General features: G+C 42.7%; 1 protein-coding gene across 7 annotated transcripts in view; it reads right to left on the reverse strand.

Annotated features, from left to right (window-relative positions):
* Window positions 1–23,986, reverse strand: part of FRMD4B (FERM domain containing 4B) — a 334,665-nt gene that overhangs the window by 141,034 nt on the left and 169,645 nt on the right. The window contains exon 1 of one of the 7 annotated variants that reach the window (XM_073787544.1): window positions 13,662–13,778. The exons of 5 other annotated variants lie outside the window; for them this stretch is intronic. In XM_073787544.1, the coding sequence (XP_073643645.1) occupies window positions 13,662–13,685 (24 nt within the window). In that variant the 5' untranslated portion in view covers window positions 13,686–13,778. Of the gene's footprint in view, window positions 1–2,319; window positions 2,341–13,661; window positions 13,779–23,986 lie in introns of those variants that run through there. One more of the 7 variants, XM_073787547.1, reaches the window with a different exon arrangement.

Consider the following 23,986-nt stretch of genomic DNA (forward strand, 5'->3'; position numbering starts at 1 on the left):
TGTACATGGTTATTTTAAGCTGGTTCAACGGTTGTTTTTCTTAAGGAAAAAGTTCTGCTGGGTTATTAAGAGGTCAAACTGTCACACTAGAGTTGAAGACTCAAACTGCCAGTGAAACCCTGGAGAGAGCAGGCAACCCAATAGCTGGGGATTAATTCCATTCTGATTTCTCAGTGATAATCAACAGATTAACTCAAATCCACCATTTGGAGCTGCCTGTGTGCACAAAGCTGGGGAAACTCTTGCAAACTCTTGCTCTGTACCTGATGGCCACCAAATGGTGTCCTGGACTAGCTACTCTTGTTTGCACTAACACAAAACAGAAACGAATATATGTTGACTGCCTTGTCTATGTCCTGTGCTTTGGCGTACATTTTACCCATTGAATTCTCACAACCATCCTGCCACGTAGACATTTTTGGCCCTTTGTTTTACACCAAAGAAGCTGAGACCCCAAGAGGTTGAAAGCGACTTGCCCAAGGGTCCCAGCTAATAAGGGGCTGAGCCAGGTTCAAAAAGGAGCTCACCAAAGAACAAGGGGAAAAACAGGTGACATAGCTTCATGAAAACAGGGTTCTCTGTATAAATTCATACTCTGCCTCGTTTTCCAATTAGAAACTCGGATGAGGCACTGATGAGAGACTGTCAAATGTTTATTTTCAGAAAACCATGCAGGATATTTCTGCTGCTTTTTTTTTTTTTTTTTTTCCAGAAAGAAACATCCTCTTTACTTAAAACCAGTCGTTAGGCTGTATTTTTAGGTATCGTGGTACAGTATCGATGAGTCAAAAAAGAAAAGAAAAAATGGGAGGGCACAGACCCTGTAAACAGGAAAAGTCACAAAGTGGAACCAAGAAAAGCTGAGAACACAGCCCATGAGCCATGGGGGATTTTCGTTCTTGTCTGCATTTCAGGTTGACCAGAAAAGAAGTTCTCCGGTCGCCGGGTAGAAAATGGAAATTTTAGCTTCAGTGATTATGCAAGTAGCAGACACCCTGTGGTTTGGAAACTTTTTGCTTTGCCAACTCAGTTTTCTCTTTTCCCGTGAAAAAACAGCCTGTAGGAAGGAGCGAAAGTACTGCGTCTTTCAAAAACTTGAAGATAAAAACTTCAAGACAAGCACAGCTCGGGTGGAGGGATTTTAAAAATAAACTACCATACTTGTAATTTAAAGATACTCTGGGTACTGTTTATTCAGTGAAGCATATTTGGAAATCTGGACTCAATATAAGCCATCCACAGAACAAACAAATCACATATATTGCCCTGAAAACCTAAAAGTGTGCAAAAATTAACTAGAAAACCTAAATCAACTTTACCCTAATTTTAGAGGACACGCTTACTGACAGAGTTTTCATGTTTCAGTTTTTTCATCAGCTTGTTAGAATGTCTCTGCTTTATGCTTTTCAAAATCTCTTCGTTCTTTGGGGTTCATGTATATAAGGAGAGGCTGAAATAAGTCCTTAGGGAGGTTTATAATGAATACAAATGGATTCTACTAGGTCCAGAGTCCTAGCTTGGTGGATAGAAATGTCATATTTGGGTAGGGGATTTAGGAAAGCATTACCAACTAATGAAAACAAAAAAGTCAAACTCATTTGGGCCAATATAGAAAAATTCTTAATGTCCAAGACCCATTTTACCATCACAGAACAAACCTTCCCCCACTCAACCCAGATGCTTCTAATACTCGGTGATGAAACTTTAATGTCGCCTAATGCAGGTTGTGTTTTCAAAGAGGATTCACTCTTTTTTTGAGGCTAACATGGGATTCAAAGATTAAAACAGAGCAAATCATAAACTGGAAGGCCACAGGTCAAGATGAGAGAAATTTGAAATAGGAACCCAAGAAGACTTCTGCGTGAGCACCAGGAAACAGAATGAGGAGAAAAGAATCCTTTGAGGGAGAGAATGGTGATATGGAGCCGTCTCCTAACAGCTCATGAGCATCTACTGTCCCATTTTCAAGCTGGTTTTTAAGCACAACCAATATTAAAAATTAAAGTATGTCAACTTAAATCGAAATAAATTACATTAAAAACAAGGGTAATAAATGCTCACTAAATTGGAAATAAATTCATCACTTTCCAATTATTTTACTCCCTTTTACTATTCTCTTTGCTCTTGAGGTTTTCAATGTCTAGTGAATCAGTGAAAGCAATGCTCTTTAATGGTACCTAATGCTCATCTTTCCCCAACTCAGTGTTGTGACCTTGGTAACATGAAGTCGGTCAAGGTGAGAGTATTTACACCATGGAAATTGGCAAATACAACCAATCAGTGCCCTTTTCCCCAGACAGCTGGTTGTTAACTACTTACCAGCACACCACTGGGGAAGTTCGATGGGAGAAGGAGGTCTGGGGGCAGGGTGCTGCTCTGAGCTCTAGGTCAAGATGTTGAGGCCACTGAGAGACCACATGACAAAGAGGAAAGAACAGAGGCTTTAGATTCCGACACAACTGTTCAAAGCTCAGCTGACTTAACTTTCCTAGGACTTATTTATTACATCTCTAAAATGGGGCTAGTAATGCCTACCAACAGAGCACAGAGCTTGACAGAGGCCAACATAACCGGGGCTTGTTATACTTTATTATTGTACTTGAAAAAATCCCCAGGGGACAAGCTCATTGCTGAGGTTCTCCTGACCCAGGACTACAACTCGCATATCAAATGTTCAGTGTCATTTGCTTTCCCTGTTCTTTTGCTACTGGAATGTAAGTTTCATTTGCTGCTGCTTTCCTAGCCCCTAAGACGGTGCCCAGCCCATTGTGGAGCTAAATAAATATGTGTGGAATAAATGAATTTCCCTTCATTTCCAGCTCCTGATTCCCCCCCACCCTTTTTTTTTTTTGGTACGAGGGCCTCTCACTGCTGTGGCCTCTCCCGTTGCGGAGCACAGGCTCCAGACGCGCAGGCTCAGTGGCCATGGCTCACAGGCCCAGCCGCTCCGTGGCATGTGCGATCTTCCCGGACCGGGGCACGAACCCGCGTCCCCTGCATCAGCAGGTGGACTCTCAACCTCTGCGCCACCAGGGTAAGCCCCTGATCCACTTTTGAGTTTTCTGCCTATTTCTACTGTTAAGGTCTCATCGGCAAGTGAGGGACTCCTCGGCTTCTTAATGGCCAGATTCCTTCTGGAATCTATCAGACCATTGGAACTCTTCTGCTAAAGCACGCCACTGTGACCTTAAAGCCTCGATGAAAGACGTTTCCACCTTTTTCATCACAAGCAGAATTGAGCCTGTGTCATTATGCTCTGTCGGCAAGTTTCTCCCCATTTCTATTCCTGCTCTGAAATAATCTCAGTTCCGTTCTGCCCCCGTCAGAAGGGACCAGCCTTGTGAGAGGAAATCTCACCCGACACTTGGGGCTGTAACCAGGGAACCAAATATCTCCCCCTGCGGCCCTGCCTCAGTGTTGTTTCTTACATGTGCTCTCATAGAGCAGCATTTCTGAAGGTTGGGGGTGGTGGTGGTGTGGTCCTTTAAAGAAGGATGGCTGCCTCTCGTAAGAGTGGCCTGGATGGTGGATTACGCAAAGTCATTGGAAAGTCATCAATTTCCAGAATTTCTAGTGCTTTTCTGATCATACTTGCTCTAGTCGGGGCGGGGGGGTAAATCAGGTTGGAGCCGCCCATTCAGCTACTTGGTTCAGGGCAGTGCTTAGGCGCAGCCCCTCACAAGTCCAGTGGGCATGATGCCTGTTCCTGGTGCTGCCTCGAACTGGCTGGACACTTCAGGGAAGCCACTTACCTTCTTTGAGTAGCTGCTGTAAAATGGGGATAATTTTGCCTAAGTGCAATATAAGCGTCCCATAAGAAGCAGCCCTTACTACCCTTTAAAGTATAGTATATTATTTAAGAAGTGTGATGGTCAAGACCATAGGTTCTGGCGTTAGTCAGACTTGGGTTTAAATCCCAGCTCTCCTCTATAGCACCTGTTGGTCTTACACAGATACTTCACTTCTCTTGAGCCTTGGTTTCCTCACCTGAAAACAGGGATAATAATAGCACCCCCCTGCCCAGGGCTGGGAGGGTCACATGAGATAATATACATAAAATGCTTAGCAGAGTGTACACTTTACAAATGGTAATAACATGTAATATTATTATACTTTTCACTAATAAAAACCAGGTAATTGCTACAGGCCCCTTCAGTGTGGGTGTTCTCAAAGGCCACGTTCAGGTACTGAGCAGGTGGTGGGCAGGTTCTTTTCTGTCCCTGAACTCTACAGAAGAGAAGGAAGCAAGAAGCTCCGGCCATGTATAAACTTGTTCTGAACGTTTCAATTAGTAATAATATCACCTTGGCTGTCTGGAGTGCTTTAAACTTTCAAAGTGCCTTGGCCTCTATTTCTCCTTTGAAACTTTACAGCAAGTTTTGATGTGGCAGAAGTGTCATATCCCTATTTTTCTCTGTTAATTCATATCCTTTTCATACTTCAATTGAAGTATATTTGATTTATAATATCATGTTAGTTTCAGATGCATGGCACAGTGAGTCATTATTTTTGCAGATTATCCTCCATTTGTCATATCCATATTTTACAGATGAGGCCATGAAGGCTCAAAGAAGGGAAGTGACTTGTCTGTGGTCACACAGCTAGACAGAGCCAGATGTAGAGTTCCTTCTTTGTACTGCCCCACACCATCTCCTGGCCCTTATAAGAGTATTCACGAAAAAAGTAAAGTTAAAAGAAAAAACAAAACTAAAATATAAGCCAGCTCCTGCCTGCAATGCTTCCTCCTGTGCATTTTACAGTGGGAAGGCTCCCAGGACATTCAATTAGAATTGTAAACGAGGATGCAGTGCTCCCAACCCAGGGGTGCTCTGGGGAATCTGCAGTGCTCCGTCAGCAGGGTCCTGCTGCCTTGAGCACTCACCTTGTCAGTCCCTGAAGCCTTTTTTTTTTTTTTTTTTTTTTCCGGTACACGGGCCTCTCACTGTTGTGGCCTCTCCCGTTGCGGAGCGCAGACTCCGGACATGCAGGCTCAGTGGACATGGCTCACGGGCCCAGCTGCTCCGCGGCATGTGGGATCTTCCCGGACCGGGGCACGAACCCGTGTCCCCTGCATCGGCAGGCGGACTCTCAACCACTGCGCCACCAGGGAAGCCCCTGAAGCCTTTTATTAGACTGAAATCAGTGAAGAGAAAAGCACTTTTGAAGAATTGGAGAATTTTACAATAGCCCTGCAGATAAAAGTCTGAGGGGAATGATGAGGAGTCAGACTTGGGAAGATCTGGAAAAAGAACATTCCAGACAGAGGCCCAAGAAGTGCAAAGGCCCTGTGGCAGGAATAGGCTTCATTTGTCACACAACTTTTTTTTTCATGATTACACTCTTAAGGAGCTTCTCTAGACATTTATTTTTCCCCTTATGCCCTCCTCCCTCATGAAATTTTAATATCACAGATATATTGTATATCTATTGGGTAGAGTTGAGCTTTTGAAGTCCACAGACTACTGTAATATCAGAGGTTTTAATGTTTGCCCCCAAGAACCAATTTTCACCCTCCTTGGAGAAAAGCTGTCCCACTGAGAATGCGCAGTTTAAGAAAAAAGTAGCAGCAAACGTGGCTGGAGCTTGGCACCAAAAGGGAGACTACAGTAGACAAGGTCAGGGGATCAATGAGGGGCTCATGAGTGGTCCTCAAAGTGTGGTTCCCGGACTCACAGTGTCACTATTAACTGCAGCTCGCTAGGAATGTGGAGTGGCGACCAACCATCTGTGTTTTAGCGAGCCGTCCAGGTCACTCTGTTGCATGCTGAAGTCTGAAAACCCCTAGGCTATATCAGGAGTTAGGAGTATGGGTCCTATTGCAAAGGCAGTGGGAGGCCATTGGAGGCTTTTAGGCAAGGGGGAAACAAGATCGGGGGACATTTGTAAAGGATAACTCTGGTTCCTATCAGGAGATGAGACTGGGAGTGGGGTGGCAAAAATCAAAGAGAGAGAGAGAGAATGACAAGACTGTTGCATTGGTCCTCATCCATAAAATGGACATACACATATGACCAACTTTATCAGCTTGTTGTGAGGGTTAAATGAGTGAGTACTTGTCAAGAACTTGGCACAGTGCTTGGCACCGAGTGACTATTACTTATAAAAAATACCAAAACTATTCTGTTTTACTCTTAATTCTCTCTTCCAAACTCCTACTGGTTAATATCCAGATTCCCCCACTCCCTTCAGATCCCTCTATTTTTGCCCGTGTTACCAATTTAGCCGGCGGGCGGGTAACATATCTCTGTGGGCTGGTAAATCTGTAACATGTTTACAAGGCTACTCCAGGTCATGGTGAAGGTCCACAGTGTTCTATTCAGTTTCCTTTCTTTTTCATTTTTCCTATGAGATTTAATGTTGGTCTAGAAAGTGAAACTTCATGTAAAATCTGAGTTTTAGAATCACTTCTATCATTAACTTTGGACAGTTTTTGCATCTGTAAAATAGGAAGTGAGATCCGCAGGGTTAAGCATGCACTTTGGCATCAGGCAACCCAGGATGCAAGACCTGACTCTGACAATTAGCTGGTGGGACTCTGGGCCAGTCATTTAACCCCTGTAAATCGGTTTCTTTATCTGAAAAATATCAATAGTAACAGTGTCTAACTCATGGAGTTGGGGCTGAAACACCAGAACAGGTAGAAAGAGCCCAACACAGCACCTGTCATTCTGTTAGCCACGATGAATGATGATGACAGTTGGACCTGCTATAGGCGCAGTGTGGCTACGTGGACCACTAAGAAAAATGTAATTCCGCAGCTCCCAGAAAAGGCGGAAAACATATGGGCTTGGAAAAGACATCAGTGGGACAGACTGATGACACAGATAAAACATCCTCGAGCAGGATGCTTTGTGCATACACAAAGGTAAATGGATCTGGAATAATCTAGCCAGATCAGGAGAACTTCCCTCCATGTGTCCATCTCACAGGAATGGGAGGTTCCCGAGAGGGTCTTCTTGACCGAGGGGGTCTAGCTTTGGAGCTGACCCGATTCAGTTGGAAGAAAAGCTTCCATCACCCATGCGGTCCACCTCGTCCTGCACCGCCTGCTCCCTGCCCACCCTTCCCCTGGTCTTGCACTCTTTTCCCTTTTGCTCTCTGGGCTCCAGCCACACTGGTCTTCTTCTAGTTCTTCTTTGTATGATCTCCTTCCCACCTCAAAGCATGAGGGCATTTGGAAAGTGCCTGGCTAAACCAATTTACCCTTAAAAACACAGATTAGAAGTGAGTCTCTCATAGAAGCCATTGTGTAGTGGTTAGGAGTGAAGACTCCGAACTCAGATCACCCGGGGTTCAAATCCTGACTTAGACGGTTTGCTAGTGGCACCACGTGGCCAAATGACCTCATCTCTTTGTTACTCTGTTACCTGATCTGCGTAATGGAAACAGTACTGGTGCCTTGCTACGAGCTTTGAATAAGCTGATGCAGAGTGTGTGGAATAGCCATAACTCTTACTCTGAGTGTTATGTGTTCCTTTAGCTCTCTAAACTGCTCTTCCGCAGCACTTTACACAACTGTAATTAAAGAATGATGTACTTTGTTATATAATATCTGCCTCCAGGGACCCTATCTGTCTTCTTAATCTCTGGACCCCCGAGCTTATAGCTGGCACCTTGCAAAAGCAGCTGCTCAATAAATGTCTACTGGATGAAAAAATGGAGTTGCTTATTCATTTTTTAAAAACTGAGACCACAACGGAGACTTCTTGTTTCATATAAAACATTTAAAAGCTATCACGAGTTGATGCGTAGTTTCCTTTAAAAACAAGGAAAAAAGAATAATGCAAAGTAAGAGCTGTGGCATGTCGGACCTCAGCACTTGTTCTAATAAAGAGGGGTGCCTGCACTTGAGGTGAGCGCTTGGTGACGTGCGCGGTTACTACGAACAAGCTCCCAGTGCTGCAACTGAAATATAGTGGTTACTGCGAAACCTCTGCAGATTTTCAGGTGACTCCTTAAAGTCAGGTGACTGTTCTAATGGTGAACAGAGCAATTACTTACAGGTCCCACTAGAGTCACCTTACTCTCAACACAAGGCCAAGTACCAAGAGGGTGCCTGCCTCACCCACACCCCCATTGTTGGTAGAGGTATAACTCCTCTCCGACGAGCAGTATAAACAGCTACGGAGGAGGAGGTGGCAGGACTTGCTCTTACGTTCTAAATACCTTCTATGGAGCCCGTGTCAGTTCCAGGATCACACACTTCTAGAGGGTTCAAATAAGGTTAAGTGCTAAGGAGTTCCAAAAAGCTCATTTCTCGGTGTCACGCACAGAGGCCAGCTAGTTTCTCACCATTTCTCTGAAAGATACATACATTTATTCCATTTCCTCAGCTGGGATACAGGAGCTCTTACAAGTCTATTAGTGCTGGTAGAGGAGTTTGCAAACACCTTCCTCCAAAGTATAAACAAAATGTGCGTGTGAGAATCTTTCCAGGAAGACTTTCTATAACTTCTGTCAGATTTATATTCTGGGTCCACGTCCTTAAAATGGTTTAGAGGGCTTCCCTGATGGCGCAATGGTTGGGAGTCCGCCTGCCGATGCAGGGGGCACGGGTTCGTGCCCTGGTCCGGGAGGATCCCACATGCCGCGGAGCGGCTGGACCCGTGAGCCATGGCCACTAAGCCTGCGCGTCCTAAGCTTGCGCTCCGCAATGGGAGAGGCCACAGCAGTGAGAGGCCCGCGTACCGCAAAAAAAAAAAAAAACGTTTAGAACTAGATCCTTAAAATGATAAACACTTGACCTCAAACCCAAGACGGAAGTCTGCAAGAGACATACTGCAGTTGATTACTTATTTGTGAACTTGTGCCCAGTGAAATACAGACAAATGTCTGCAGGGTCAAGAGATCTCATGTGTCCAAAAGGACGGAAGGCTGATGGATACCCTGACAGTGACAAGATGTGGGGTAATGAATAACTGATTCACATTGATGCTATCATGAGCATGAAGGGCCCTGAAAAAAATTACCCATTCATTACTTTGAATACTCAGTCTTCTGGTGGTGTTTACATATTTTCATATGTATGTACCCTTGTTTTTATTTGCTGTACTTGGGATAGACGTATAATAATGTTACTTAATAATATTAATTGCCCAGGCTTCCCTCGTGGCGCAGTGATTAAGAATCCGCCTGCCAACGCAGGGGTCACAGGTTCGCGCCCTGGTCTGGGAAGTTCCCACGTGCCGCGGAGCAACTAAGCCCGTGTGCCACAACTACTGAGCCTGCGCTCTACAGCCCGTGAGCCACAACGACTGAGCCTGCGCTCTAGAGCCTGCAAGCCACAACTACTGAAGCCCACGTGCCTAGAGCCCGTGCTCCGCAGGAAGAGAAGCCACTGCAATGAGAAGCCCACGCACCACAGCTAGAGAAAGCCCGCACACAGCAACAAAGACCCAACGCAGCCAAAAATAAACTAATTAATTTAAAAAATATATATTAATTGCCATTTACTATGTGCGTCTTCAGTGCCAGAGGCCAGCTCTAATCCCCTCAACAACGTAATAAGGTCATTTCAACTGTGCCTGTCATAAGGCCAGAGGGGGTCACTCAGTTCATAAGTGGCCAAGCAAGATTTATGTGCTAAGACTCCTGCCACTTCCTCTCCCCCTTTCATTTGGATAGAGCCTACCAAAAACAGAACCTTTACCAGTGGACTCCTGAATGCTTTACAGTGTCACTGTTCGCTGGAATTGACACTGTTCCATTTCTACCTAAGAACACCCGTCAGTTTAATCCTTTGACCTCAAATCATATTCATGACATTCCACTACTCACAGCCATTTTATGTCAACAGCTTTTCCACTCCCCAAGAGTGAACAGTAGATGAACTAAAAGTCAAGCTTGGAAGAGCTACTGAGACTCACTGGAGAGTTCCAGTTTGCACTCCCCCACTGGACGGAGCTTCATATAGGGGCTGCGTCTCATTCACCTTTGTAAGCCTGAGCCTGGCACACCGGGTGGCGCAAGACACACCCAGGAAGTATGTGTTGACTTCTAAGGAATTTGGAATCCAAGGAGCAGTGTCAAATTTCAATACAAGAGGTGTATCCATGACCCACAAAGTCTGGATTTCTTCCTGGATAGCATCTCCATGTCTGATTTCAGTTTGCAGTTTGGGGAATTTCTCCATTTCCAACTTTGCCTTCTTCCCATTGCTGCTACTCACAGGCTGTCCCTGGCTCTACAGGCATCTGAGTCATATAGTCCATGCCCTGAATCCCTTTTTGTGAAAAGGAAAATATCAGTGGAAAGGAAGAAAGAGGGGAGAGAAGAAGGAAAAGGGGAGGAAAAGAGGAAAGAAGAGAGGGAGCGGGTGGCTAGCAGAGAGGGAGAGACAGCTGCAACTGATCTGTAAAGAACCTGTAGTGACTTCAATTAAAGTTAGAGCATTTCGAAACTGAAAAGGGGCCTCAGCACGAGACTAACTTCTTCACCCACAAATGTGGGTTCGGAGGCCTGGATAGGAAAAATCAGCTCTCCAAGGCCATAGAGCTTATCAGTAAGGGGCAGACTTAGACCCGGAATCCAGTTCTCTCTCTCACACTGCTCTTCAGATAAAGATTTCCTATTGTGGAAGGTCAGCTTCTGGACTAACCTCATTCCTGACTGGAAAAACTGAATATGAATACCTCTAATAGAAAGGGTGGTGTACAGTCAAATCATGAAAAAACGGGTACAAACTCTGCTGACTTGTTCATTCTAACTTGCAAGGATAGAAGAAAACCAAAAGAGGAAATAAACCAAGACAAGAGGACAGAAGTGAACATGTACTTTACAGCCCTACCTACAATGGCTTCTTTAAGGGAAAAAAACACATCTAAAATAAACAGAGAATGTGCCCAATATCACCCTTTGCTTTCACTGCTTTTATTGGAAGGATAAACTGTTTGCCTAAACTTGGCAGATTATACTAACATATGTTAATGTATATTTTACCTGTACTCAGCTTTATCTTTCCAGTTTAGAAAAAGTCTTCCATTTAAAAATTTTCATAGTTTTCCAGCATTAAGCAGGAAAAAGTCTTAACTGGAGCTTCATGGAATTCAGATCAGGGACAAACAAATGTGTCTCATACTTGAATTATGATGTTGGAACAGGCCTCTACAAAGAGCTAACTAAATATATTCAGGTTCTGACAATATTTTCAAAGCAAAGAGAAAGTGTTTTAGTACGTTTTTACCAAGTACTACAGCTTGTTATGACTAGTGACAAGGCTGCTGGTTCTTTTTCTCGGGGTCCTTCGTGTACCTGCCCACTGGTTTCTGCCAGCAGTTGGAAGCAGTCCATAATAAGAAGCACAGCCTCCTTTGGGACGCAACTTCCACCTTTCTATTCCAAGATAGAAATGAGTGCATGAGAAGAAACTCATGCTGCATGAACTGCAGAGATGCTGGAAATTAGACAAAGCCATCAGCTGGTCCTAGAGACAGCATTGTGGTGGACACAGCACAGACTCAGGACCCAGGAGAGAGGGCTCTAGCCTGTGCCCTGCCCCTAATGGGATAGGAGAGCTTAGGAAAATTCCTCCACTACTCTGGATTTTCATCTACTCAGTAACAGCATAAGGGGACTGGATGACTCCAAAGTGACTTACAAGGTTTTTTCCAGCTCAAATATTCCACGGCATGAATATATTTAACAATTCTACTCAGGACTTCCCTGGTGGCACAGTGGTTAAGAATCCGCCTGCCAATGTAGGGGACACGGGTTCGAGCCCTGGTCCGGGAAGATCCCACATGCCACTGAGCAGCTAAGCCCGTGTGCCACAAGTACTGAGCCTGTGCTTTAGAGCCCGCGAGCCACAACTACTGAGCCCGCGAGCCACAACTACTGAAGCCCGCGCGCCTGGAGCCCACGCTCCACAACAAGAGAAGCCACCGCAATGAGAAGCCCGTGCACCTCAACGAAGGGTAGCCCCTGGTCGCCGCAACTAGAGAAAGCCTATGTGCAGCCATGAAGACCCAACGCAGCCAAAAATAAAAGTTAATTAATTTTAAAAAATTCTACTCAAATAGTGTTATTAATCCACCACTCATCCCCCGCCCTCCGCATAGTTATTGAGCACTCTCTCCATGGTGGCGGGGGGCGGTATACTTGACCATAAGAACCTCCATTCCAGTAGTTACCACTTTTCCATGTACTACAAATGAAGGATGAAAATAAATGATGCACTAGAACACAGAGAACGTGCCCTGGAGTGGAATTTGGTATGTCTGGGAATATCTTAGATCCTCTGCTAAGAGATGTACTTTTTGATTCCTGAAGGGGCTGCATTACAGAATGGTCTTACTTCTAGCGGGGTTCTATGGCCTGAGTCTAAGAATAGGATCGTCTAACACGACGCTCTGGGTGACCATAATGCCGCTCTGAGAATCCAGGTCAAAGGACTGCATTTTGGATACGATCACGTTCCTTTCTACTCCTTCAGATCATTAGATACCTTTAAACAGGACTGATTTAGAAACAATCGATTCATTTCTAAGGACATGCTATTGTGTTAGATTATGACAAGAGGGTCCGATCCCAGACCCTATTGTGATATGTTTGTTTCCCTGACGTTTCTCTTCTCTACCTAATCCTGCCCACTTCCTCCACAGACTTCCTCCTATACCCAAGAGCTTTGCAGCCTCCTGGATGAGACAATTTCCTTTGTTTTCTGAAGTCTACCCAGTTTTTCCTCCCCTCCTCCATCTCCAACATCTACCCATGAGGGGAAAAAAATGGACACATAGAATTGGACATTATGAGTTTAGCATAACCACATCAGAAGGGAGAAAGAAAAAAAAAGCTTCCCTTTTAATTAGATTGTAGGACTTCCTTTGACAAATCATAAAGGTTTTATGAATTAATTGATAGCCATCCCCAAAGATGGCATTTCTGAGGTCTCTACCTTGAGCCACTGAATTCTGGTCACATAAAGTCCTCATAAACTAGACTGAGGGACGGAATTCAATTTCCCTGCTTCTGTCTCGAGGCAAGACAGGGACGTACATTAAAAGGTCCTTTTAGAAAAGTTACTAATGAGTTCTAGTCCCCCACAGGATCTTTCCTGCCAAATGCTCACAGAAATAGAGATGGCTCCAAAACCCTGTGCTGACGAGATGATTAACAACTGCAAATCTCAAAGCATTTTCATGCTGCTTACTGACACCGTTCCTGCCCTTGCCCTGTCCTTTCCACATCCATAAAAGGGCTCAAGTCTTTAAAATTAAAAAAAAAAGAAAAGAAAGAGAATGGTAGTGGGATGGCATTAGGGGGAAGCGGTGAGGTGGAATTATACACTGCAACAATAATTACCAAAGTTCTGAAATAAAAAAACAAGAAATGAGCCTTTTAGGACTTTTAGGGGAACAGAGATAACGGTTCAAACAATGACAGGAAAACCCTCCGAAAGATGAGCGTTAAGGACGATCTTCACTGTGGTATCAAACTGGAGGAGATTCAACTCTTTTGGAGAAGGAATAACTCTTTGAAAAGACAAACATTTCTTGGAGTTTCCTTTTTTGCAAGTTGGGTTCTGAAATATTAGTACGTAAGTTCGTCCAGCCCCCGTATAACATTAAAATCTGCCCTCAATTCACTAAGAAATGCCAGGAAGAGCTCAAGAAGCACCATTATACTGTCTGTAGTCAAAAGATTATAAGAGAAATTGTTCTTACCTCCGAACCATGGTCTCGGCTCATTTAAAGGGACCGGAGAGAACGGGCAGGACAAAGGACACATATATTAAGCACTTGTGATGTGTGTGTGTGTGTGTTTTCTCCCAATATAAGCTGGTGGAAGTAGGGACCTAAAAACCCCGACGTCTTCCGCTGCCATATAATCACAAGGAAATGACCTTACCGTTTGTTGCTTTGATTAGAAACAAAAGGCTTTCAACATGAGTCAGGAGAGCAGTGGGAGAAAAAAAAACCAACAACCCAAAATTTCTGCTATTTTTTTTTTTTTTGCCACCTAAAGCTTTTCTTCATAACATGTTTAAAACATATGATGAAATGTTGTTTACTGATAATGCATGATCTGCATTGGATAATAATTCAGAGATGGGCTATGCCATCTAAGAATCCAAACTTCAATTTTGGCTCTTCAGTCTTTACACATTCTGAATTTAATGAATACAAACAGAAATGACACTTAACTGTGCCACCCACAGCCATTTTACACCAATAGCTTTTACACTGAGAAGGAAACTCAGAATTCCACGGGACAAACTTCATAAGATCACTCAGCATCAGTGATGCCAGCCACAAACAGAAAATCCTAGTAAGATGCCTTTGGTCGAGAAAGGATTTATTTCATCATTTGCATTTAACTAAGTCATTACTACTGAAATTGCTCAATGGATAGGGAATAATCAAAATCCATTATACTTCAAAGTAAAGCAGAGAGAAAAATATATAAAATCCAGTAAAAATAATAAAACCACTTATTAGTTTTAGAATGGCTAAGTAAGAGCCTGTGGCATGGTACCATGTTTTTCCCACCTGAAAAAAGAATCTTCTGGATTTTTGTGCAAGTGAGTGGTATGGTTAAGAACATGTGTTCTAGAGCCAGACAAACCTGGCATTTTGTAGCTGTATGTTCTTGGGAAAGTTACTTGACCTCTCTGAGAATCCATTGCCTCCTTAGTATATAGGGATAAAAATCCCTATCTTATTAGGGGTGTTGGAGGAATTAAATGAGATCGTGCATACAAAGCACAAAGAATGTGCCTGGCAGACAGACATATATCATGTATTTAAATAAAAGGTGAGGTGCCCTCCCCCCTACCAAAATCCCTTATCTCTCAAAAATGAGAGAGTAGCTTTATCTTCAAGTCCTTTCAAAGACTCCAGTTCCTTTGAACTACAACATACTGTCGGGGGAAGACACAATACTTTGAAACAGCCTCATTCAATAACAAGTTTGTATGCTTATAAAGATTACTTGATGAAATCAGTAGAAAAGGTGGCAAAGAAGTTAATACAGATCAGGTAGTTATTACAGGCATGTGACTTCACAAGTGGAGGGGCTGAATGTCAAAGCAAACAAGTTACTTAAATATTACTTTAGTTTTTGTAATTTTTATTTATTTATTTGGTCGCACGGGGTCTTAGTTGCGGCACATGGGCTCCTTAGTTGCAGCAAGCGGGCTCCTTATTTGTGGCACTCGGGCTCCTTAGTTGTGGCATGCGAGCTCTTAGTTGCAGCACGCATGGGGGATCTAGTTCCCCGACCAGGGATAAAACCTGGGCCCTCTGCATTGGGAATGCAGAGTCTTAACACCTGCGCCACCAGGGAAGTTCCAAACATTACTTTAAAAGGCCACACGATAGGTGGTTATGCTGGAAGACCATACGTATACACCTCTAGGATGAATGAAAAAGGGGGGAAAAAAAGGTCATGCAATAATACTCCCAGTGAAGTATCATATATGGAGATTGAAAAGGGCTGTACTATTTACAAGAGCCAAACTAAATGTCCATGGACATATGAATGGATAAAGATGTGGTACATATATAAAATGCAATATTACTCAGCCGTAAAAAAGAATGAAATAATGCCACTTGCAGCTACATGGATGGACCAAGAGATTATTATACTGAGCAAAGTAAGTCAGAAAGAGAAAGACAAATATCATATGATATCACTTATACGTGGAATTTAAAATATGACACAAATGAACTTATCTACGAAATAGAAACAGACTCACAGACATAGAGAACACACTTGTGGTTGCCAAGGTTGGGGGGGGATTGGGAAGGATGGATTGGGAGTTTGGGATTAGCAGATGCAAACTATTATATACAGAATGGATAAACAACCCAAGGTCCTATTGTATAGCACAGGGAACTATATTCAATATCCTGTAATAAACCATAATGGAAAAGAATACGAAAAAAATACGTATATTTATAACTGAATCACTTTGCTGTATGCCAGAAACGAACACAACATTGTAAATCAACTATACTTCAATAAAAAAAAAAAAAAGAACAAGTTCTGTAGCTCAAACAACTTAGGCAGAAGCAAAGATGCTGTGCTTGGGTAAGCCAGAAGGATGATTTAAAGAGGGCCTTTTGTTTCAGGGCCAACACACAGATGCATGTGGAGAGGCTGAAAAAGATTACTTCATAAAGAGGGAAAGTGCAAGACAGGAATCACCCAAATTATTAATCCATAGGACAAATGATCTTAAATATTAGAAGTAAATACTGGACTACTTCATCTACATTGCTAAATTTTTATACATTCAGGTTGGCCTAAAACACTGGTTTTGAATGTTCTTAGTGGGAAGATGAGTGACTTTATATTTGAGGGAACCTTCTATTTAGGTATATATAGCAGGAAAAACTCAAGAAATGGTCACTTTTCTCACCAGGTTGAATAGCCTCCTGAGAAAACTAGTGTGACATTTCCAATTTTAAGGTAAGAATTTTTCACTGTCGAAGGACAATCAGAATTTTGATAAATAGTTTCAGAATCGAGGCAACAGAATGGGCTAAAACTAGGAGATCAAGGCCAACATGAAGAACCAGGTGAAGTGACTTGACAGACCAAATACAGGGCTGGGGCAAGGTCAGGGTATGGTTGTGGGAGCACCGGGAGGATTAAAACTAGATGATCAGAGTAAGTATCTGTTGTTTTTGCCCATCCAAAGTCTGTTTCACTTTTTCTAATCACAGATCCCCGCTTTTCTATGACAGCACCATCCAAATCATTAGGGTGACCTAACCTCAGGCCCCTATATCAAGGGATAATTAACATGCGATTCAGGAATAACCAATAAAAATACCCGGCCCCAATATTCCCTAGTTATAGGGATGAGGGAAGAAGGGTATTTATCTTTGTTCTGGAGTTAAAAAGCTGTTGGGATGAGAGCCTGGGGTACCAGAGTACTTCAGGCCAGACAGAAGTGCTGGAGAGAGACAGACTCCAATGACTGTCTGAATCACTATAATTTCTATTTCTACTTAAGCTAATTTAATTTTTTTTTAAATTGGTTTGCAAACAGAAAGGTCCGATCTAATACAGCAGTTCATGGGAGACAGGATAACTGGAATCAGATACCCTTCATCAGCTGACCAATACTGTTTAACAAGTTGAATGATTATCGACACAGAATTGGGGACCTGGGTGGGAGGCCAAGGTACCGGGGATTCAGCCTTGGGTAAAAGGATAGTTCCTGCAGCACTGGGGCATCAGATAGGAGCTCTGTGGTCAGTGCATTAGTTAGGAAAAGGTCCTTTAGAAATGGCATAGAGAGGCCCACACAGGAATAGCAGAAAGTCTCACTCTACATCCAACCTGAAACCACTGCTCTTCCAAATGGCTCTTGCCGGGCAGTCAGACACGGGGCAGGGCTGAACCTGGGATCCAAGAACGCAGACTCAGGGAGCCCTGTTACGGAGTCCCATTGAAAATGAAAAAACAAACAAACAACACCCCCCCCCCCCCAAAATTAACACAACATTGTAAATCAACTATACTTCAATGAAATACATTTTTTTTAAAAAAGGGGAGAAAAAAGAAAATGAAATTATATCTCCGGAATAGGTCCAAATGAATGATGGGCATATGTGAAATTATGCCTATAAAGTGCCAATTGTGACACAATTCGCTGATCACTAACTGGTGAGTCTGGATAAGTATATGGTGACTTTGTGGAGGCTTCCACCATCCTGGAAGTGGGACAAAGGGAATAGGTCCATCATTTGGGGGGAAAATATGTGAAAGTGTAGACCAGATTTTTAAAGAAATACAGTCTTAGGAATCTTTACGAGAAGCTTTGCATTTATCACAAAACTATCACTTTCATCATAGAACACTTCATATACCAAATTAATGCCAGACACACCATAAAATCCCAACAATGTATTGCAGTTTTCCAAAACTCTGATGGCTAGGCACAGCTCTGAACCACTTGTCATAAACTAAAAGGACAAACTTAAAGACCAGCTCATCTCCTCCTAAATTTAGTGAGGTTTGCATTAAAGAAAAGAATATTTCTGGGCTTCCCTGGTGGCGCAGTGGTTGAGAGTCCGCCTGCCGATGCAGGGGACACGGGTTCGTGCCCCGGTCCGGGAGGATCCCACATGCCGCGGAGCAGCTGGGCCCGTGAGCCATGGCCGCTGAGCCTGCGCGTCCGGAGCCTGTGCTCCGCAACGGGAGAGGCCACAACAGTGAGAGGCCCGCGTACCGCGAAAAAGAAAAAAGAATATTTCTTTCATAACTCCTCATCCTTCTCTAATTCTACTTCTAGAACCAATTCGGTTCTTCCCAAATATTCATGGAGCACCACGGACGTGCAGAAGCCCTGCAAGGGAAATCAAAGGTGAAAACACTACAGTCCTGACCCTCGAGGGATTTACAGCCCAGACTCGGTGTTGCTCAAGGTGAGCAGAGTCATTATCTTACTTTTCACCTCACAGTCAACCCTGCACTTGAGGAATCATGCATCTTTTACACACATGCTGGTTCCTGTTTTCAGTCTTTTATCAATCTGGATGCCAGCACTCCTTGGGTCCCTGATGGTTTTTCTTAGATCTGCATTCATTCCAATAACTATTTTGGGGGTGCCTAATAATAATGGCTGTAAGACCAGCAGAGTCCCACAGGATCCCACTCTCAGAAGGGCACCAACCTTGTTTAATGCTCTGCTGTCTTGTAATTCTTCATACATTTTGAACAAGGGCTCCCACATTTTCAGTCTGCACTGGGTCCTACCAATTATGTAGCTGGTTCTGCTGGGTACCAGGCTAGGTGGTGGGGAAACAGTGATGAAAAGGAGAGACTCCAGAGGGGGGCAAGAAATAAAAAATAAATTAATTAATAAATAAGGTAATTCCAGGTGAGGGTTAAGACCTGTGAAGAAACTAAAGCAGGAGGATGTGATGAAGAGGATGGAGGGACTGGAGACTAAGAAGGAGTCAGACAGGGGAGCTCCCTGGTGGTCTAGTGGTTAGGATTTGGTACTTTCACTGCCATAGCCTGGGTTCAATCCCTGGTCATGGCCAAAAAAAAAGGAGCCAGCCATGTGGATATCTGGGGGACGAGTTCAGGACCACTTCTGCCTTGTTTGGGGCTATAACACGTGGCACACGGAAATCTCTCAACTCATATTCTGAATGAATAGAACTTCTGTTCAAAAAGGAAGAACACCAAATACAGAAAACAAATTCATAATTTACTAGAATTGGGACAGCACTGCTGAGCGGTAAGGAACATTTGAAGTTTATTTAAGGTCTCCTTCAGGATCACATGTTTCAGCAGTTGGAGGGGGCACACCATGTCCAGGAAAAACAACCCTGATGGAAAAGTCCGTTATTCACATTCCCCTTCAGGCAGAAAAAGAGGGAAGTTTCTTGTTCTAGGCGGATTCTCTTGCTTTCCTAACCCAAAACAGAGAAACAGAGGTGAAAAAGTTAAGGAGAAAAGGAGACATTGTAGGGGCTCCTTTCTGTTTCACAAGATGAGTGCCATGAGTTTTGACTTGGTTTTTACATAAGGCATGCACAGGTTTTCAGGTGATGGACATTGTAAAATCTAATCTCACCCCTGTGTTTGGAGATAGGAACAGAAAAAGGCTTTGGAAGTTCAGAAGTCATCAAAAATGTTCCAACATTCACTGTAAAGTGCATATATTCATTGTTTTATCTTCTGTTTTAAATGTCACATGCAATAAACTAACACTCAACAGCCCAAATTTATCGAGTGCTGACTGGTACCAGGTACTACGCCCCGTGCTTTACACAGATTCTCCTTTTATCCTGACAGCGACCCTATGAAGTGGGTACTTGTTCATCTCTATTTTACAGATGAGAGACAGAGGCTCAAAAGATCTGGTAACAGAAGTCCCCCCAACTGGGTGCAGAAGAAGAGGATTCGGGGCTTTCAGGCTTAAACTGCCTTCTTATTTGGCTTTTGCAGACAATGAGAAATGCATCCAGGGGTTAACAACATGCTGTTAGGTTTCCTTCCTGTATATCTGCAGAATCTTTTTTTTTTTTTTGGTTTGGTTTGGTTTTCCCCCTTTTCTCTCCCTTTGTGTTTCTTTGAAATCGAAACAGAACTTTTTATGGTGGAAAATTTCAAGCCCTTACAAAAAGTGACAGATGGGTATAATGAACTTCTGTGTATCCATCACCCAATTTCAACAGTTATAACACACGGCTAATCTTGTTTCATTAATATTCTCATCCACTTTCTGTCCTTCTGTACGTATTACTTTGGAGACAATTAAGACTTCAAATAATTTCATCTGTAAATATTTCAATATAACAGCTAAGGACTCTTTTAAAAGACAACTCCAATTACCTAAAACAATATTCATTAATATCAGCAGATATGCAGTTAGTGTTCAAATTTCCAATTGTCTTATGAATGTGTTTTTTTCAAGTTTGTTTGAATCAAGATCCAAAAATGTCTACATTTTGCAATTTGTTGTTATTTCTCTTAGGTCTCTGTTAATCTGTAAGTTCCCCTTCCATTCATCTTCTCCCTCTCTTTTTCTCTCTCTCTTTGCAATTTATTTGTTGAAGAAACAGGGCTGTTTATCCTGCCATTTCTCCTGCCCATCTGAGTTCTGCTGATTACATCTCTCTGGTGTCATTTAATATGGTCCTTTGTCCACCATATTTCCTGTAGGTTGATTGAGTCTGAAGGCTTGATCAGATTCCAGTTAGATCTTTTTGGGCAAGATTGTCTCATTGGTCACCAATCTGTGTTTTCTCATTAGGGCTGTCTCTTTTTGTAATGTTAGTTCAATAGCTAGATCATTTAATTGACTAAGGGTTGCAATATGATGACCTTCCAATTCTATCACCCTTTCCTTTGAGCCAGAATAGTTCTGTAGTGTGAAATTTCCTCTCATCTACTAATGGGTTACCTAGTGGTACAATTCATAAAGAAAAGGCAACAAATGCTTGATTCTTCACCTTTATTTACTAGTTTTCAAAATAGTGAGTTGGCACTTCCAATGGTGGCCAAATTGGTTTTTAAAGTATTTATAAATTCATGAATTTAAATATATTATATGTGTTTCCATCTATTAACATTGTTGCCCTTTGTGATGTTCAAATTGTCCCATACTAGCCAATGGGAAATTCTTCCAGTCAACTCCTACGTCCTTCTGACATGACTCTCACAGTTTTTGCTATCTTTCTTGCTACATAGGATGAAAAGATGCTCATCTTGTATGTTTATTGATACTTTCCAAGACCTACACAGCTACTGCTATTGCTACAGTCTGTTATTGCTTTTTGTTTCATTTAAAAAATAGAGTTATAAACAGTAAAATATATACCCTTTAAGTATTACAATTTGACGAATTTTGACAAATGTGTACACCTATATTATCCACACCCCTACCAAGATAAAAAATATTTCCAGAATATTCTGCCAATTGCCTCTGCCAATGTTTCCCCATCCTCCATAAGCAACCACTGTTCAGATTTCTATTATCATAGGTTAGTTTTTCCTGTTCTAGAACATCATATGAATTGAATTATAGACTATGAATTCTTTGATGAATGTTCTTTCACTGAGCAAAATGTTTCTGAAATTCATTCAGGATGCTGGATATATTTGTTAATTCATTTTTTTATTGCTGAGTAGGTATTCCACTGCATGAATATACTACAAGTTATTTATCTACTCTCCTGTTAATGGAAATCTGAGCTATTTCCAGTTTGCGGGTATTATAAAGAAATATGCTATGAACATTCGCTTACAAGGTTTGTGCGTGTGTGTTTATCTGTGTGTTTGTATGTGAGTACGTATGTATGTACATAAGTTTTCATTTCTCTGGAATAAATACATAGGAGTGGAGCTAACAGATCATGGGGTGGAAGCATGTTTCATTTTTTAAGAAACTGCCAGTTTCCCAAAAGACTACACAATTTTACACTCCCATCAGTAATGTAGGAGAGGTCTTCGCCAACACTTGGTATTATAGAGCTTCTTAATTTAGCCACTTTAGTGACTGTGTAGTGCTAGAAGCACCCATGTTTAAGTGACTTTTTTTTTTAACATGTGTATAGGTTTGGATGATAATTGCAAATTAATAAGAGCAAACACTTACATAGTACTTAAGATACACCAGATGCTGTTCCTATACTTTATAAAGATATATCCAATAATACCTTTGAGGTAGGGACTATTATTATCTTTATTTTACAGATGATGAGAAAAATGAAGCACAGAGAGGTTAAGTAACTTACAGGAAGTCACAGCTAGGAAGCAGCAGATGCAGGATCTGAAACTGGACAGTCTAGCTCCAGGGTTCAGGGTTCAGGGCTTCTGACTTGTAAGCTCTTCTGCCTCTTGCAATTGTTAATTAAAATCTTTTTCCTTTCTCTAATGTTTCACAGAGATGCTGGCGAATATTTCTGGTCAATACTACTAATTAATAAAGAAACACTGTACTTTTTAATGTAAAGCATTTTTTTAAAAAAAGAGTTTCCTTCTACTTTTATCCAACTTACTCTGAACTTAGACATTTTCCTTTTACCAGCACATCTCCAGTTCTTGTTCCATTCTTTCCACATAAGTTTCTTACTTTGAGCACCTTTTTTTTTTTTGCGGTACGCGGGCCTCTCACTGTTGTGGCCTCTCCCGTTGCGGAGCACAGGCTCCAGACGCGCAGGCTCAGCGGCCATGGCTCACGGGCCCAGCCGCTCCGTGACATGTGGGATCTTCCCGGACCAGGGCATGAACCCGTGTCCCCTGCATCAGCAGGCAGACTCTCAAACACTGCGCCACCAGGGAAGCCCTTGAGCACCTTTTTTGTTAGACAACTCTTCTCTAAGTCGTGATCTTCAAGTCCTGAGCAGATCTTATATCAGAGTGCTTTTTGCAGTAAGTAACAAAGTAAAAATAACTTTAATGATATGAATCGATTATCTCACTATCTAAAGGGAGGGTAGTTCCAAGGTTGGTGAAGTCCACAGATTAGTACTGCCATCAAAGTTCCAGTTCCTTCTATTTTTCCACTCAGCATGCTCTCCTGAAACTAATATTCCCTCATGGTTACACTATAGCTGCCACTCTTCCAGGCATCACATCCCTACTCCAAAAGAAAGATCATCTCTTTCTTCTATGTCTCTTTTTAAGAGTAAAGAGAGTTTTTCAAGAAATGCATCAGGGCTTCCCTGGTGGCACAGTGGTTAAGAATCCACCTGTCAATGCAGGTGACACGGGTTCAAGCCCTGGTCCAGGAAGATCCCACATGCCGCAGAGCAACTAAGCCCCTGTGCCACTACTACTGAAGCCCACGCACCTAGAGCCCGTGCTCCACAACAAGAGAAGCCACCACAATGAGAAACCCACACACAGCAACGAAGAGTAGCTCCCGCTCATTGCAACTAGAGAAAGCCCGCGTGCAGCAACGAAGACCCAATGCAGCCAAAAATAAATTTAAAAAAAAAAGAAATGCATCAGCAAGTTGCACCCCATTGGCCAGAGCTAGGTCATATGTTTACCCTAAACCAATCACTGGCAAGAGGAATAAGACCACATGATTAACTTTGACCTCAGCTTCACAACCAACGTGTGGATGTAACAGGCAATAGAGTATCCTGAACTATTGGTCCTCTCAGCCCTCAAGACAGCCTAAGATCCTGCAAATGGTCACCTCAGGCTCTGAGTGGCCTCATATACATTTACCCTGTGTACCATACAGGTACTAGCATCTCGTATGTACGCTACGACATGAAAAATGTTGGGAAGCCCTGGCTTAGAGACCTACCAGGATATTCCTAAGTCACATGGGAGGTGATATTGATCCCTGAGCCAAATAAGGCCTCTCAGGAGGGAAGAAGGAAAACAATGGCTCCTGGAAGCAGGCTTAGAAAATGAACAGGAAACAAGAGAACCCACCCATAACGGAGCAGACACAGCTGACACCATGTCATACAACGACTGTCTTGTCTGTGTCCCGCCCCCTCTGCTGCTTTGATGGTTCTTACTTGCAAACGTTCCCTCCTCTAGCTCAAAACTCGGAGTG

Source organism: Tursiops truncatus, chromosome 10 (genome assembly GCF_011762595.2).
Source record: "Tursiops truncatus isolate mTurTru1 chromosome 10, mTurTru1.mat.Y, whole genome shotgun sequence".
Lineage (NCBI taxonomy): Eukaryota > Metazoa > Chordata > Mammalia > Artiodactyla > Delphinidae > Tursiops > Tursiops truncatus.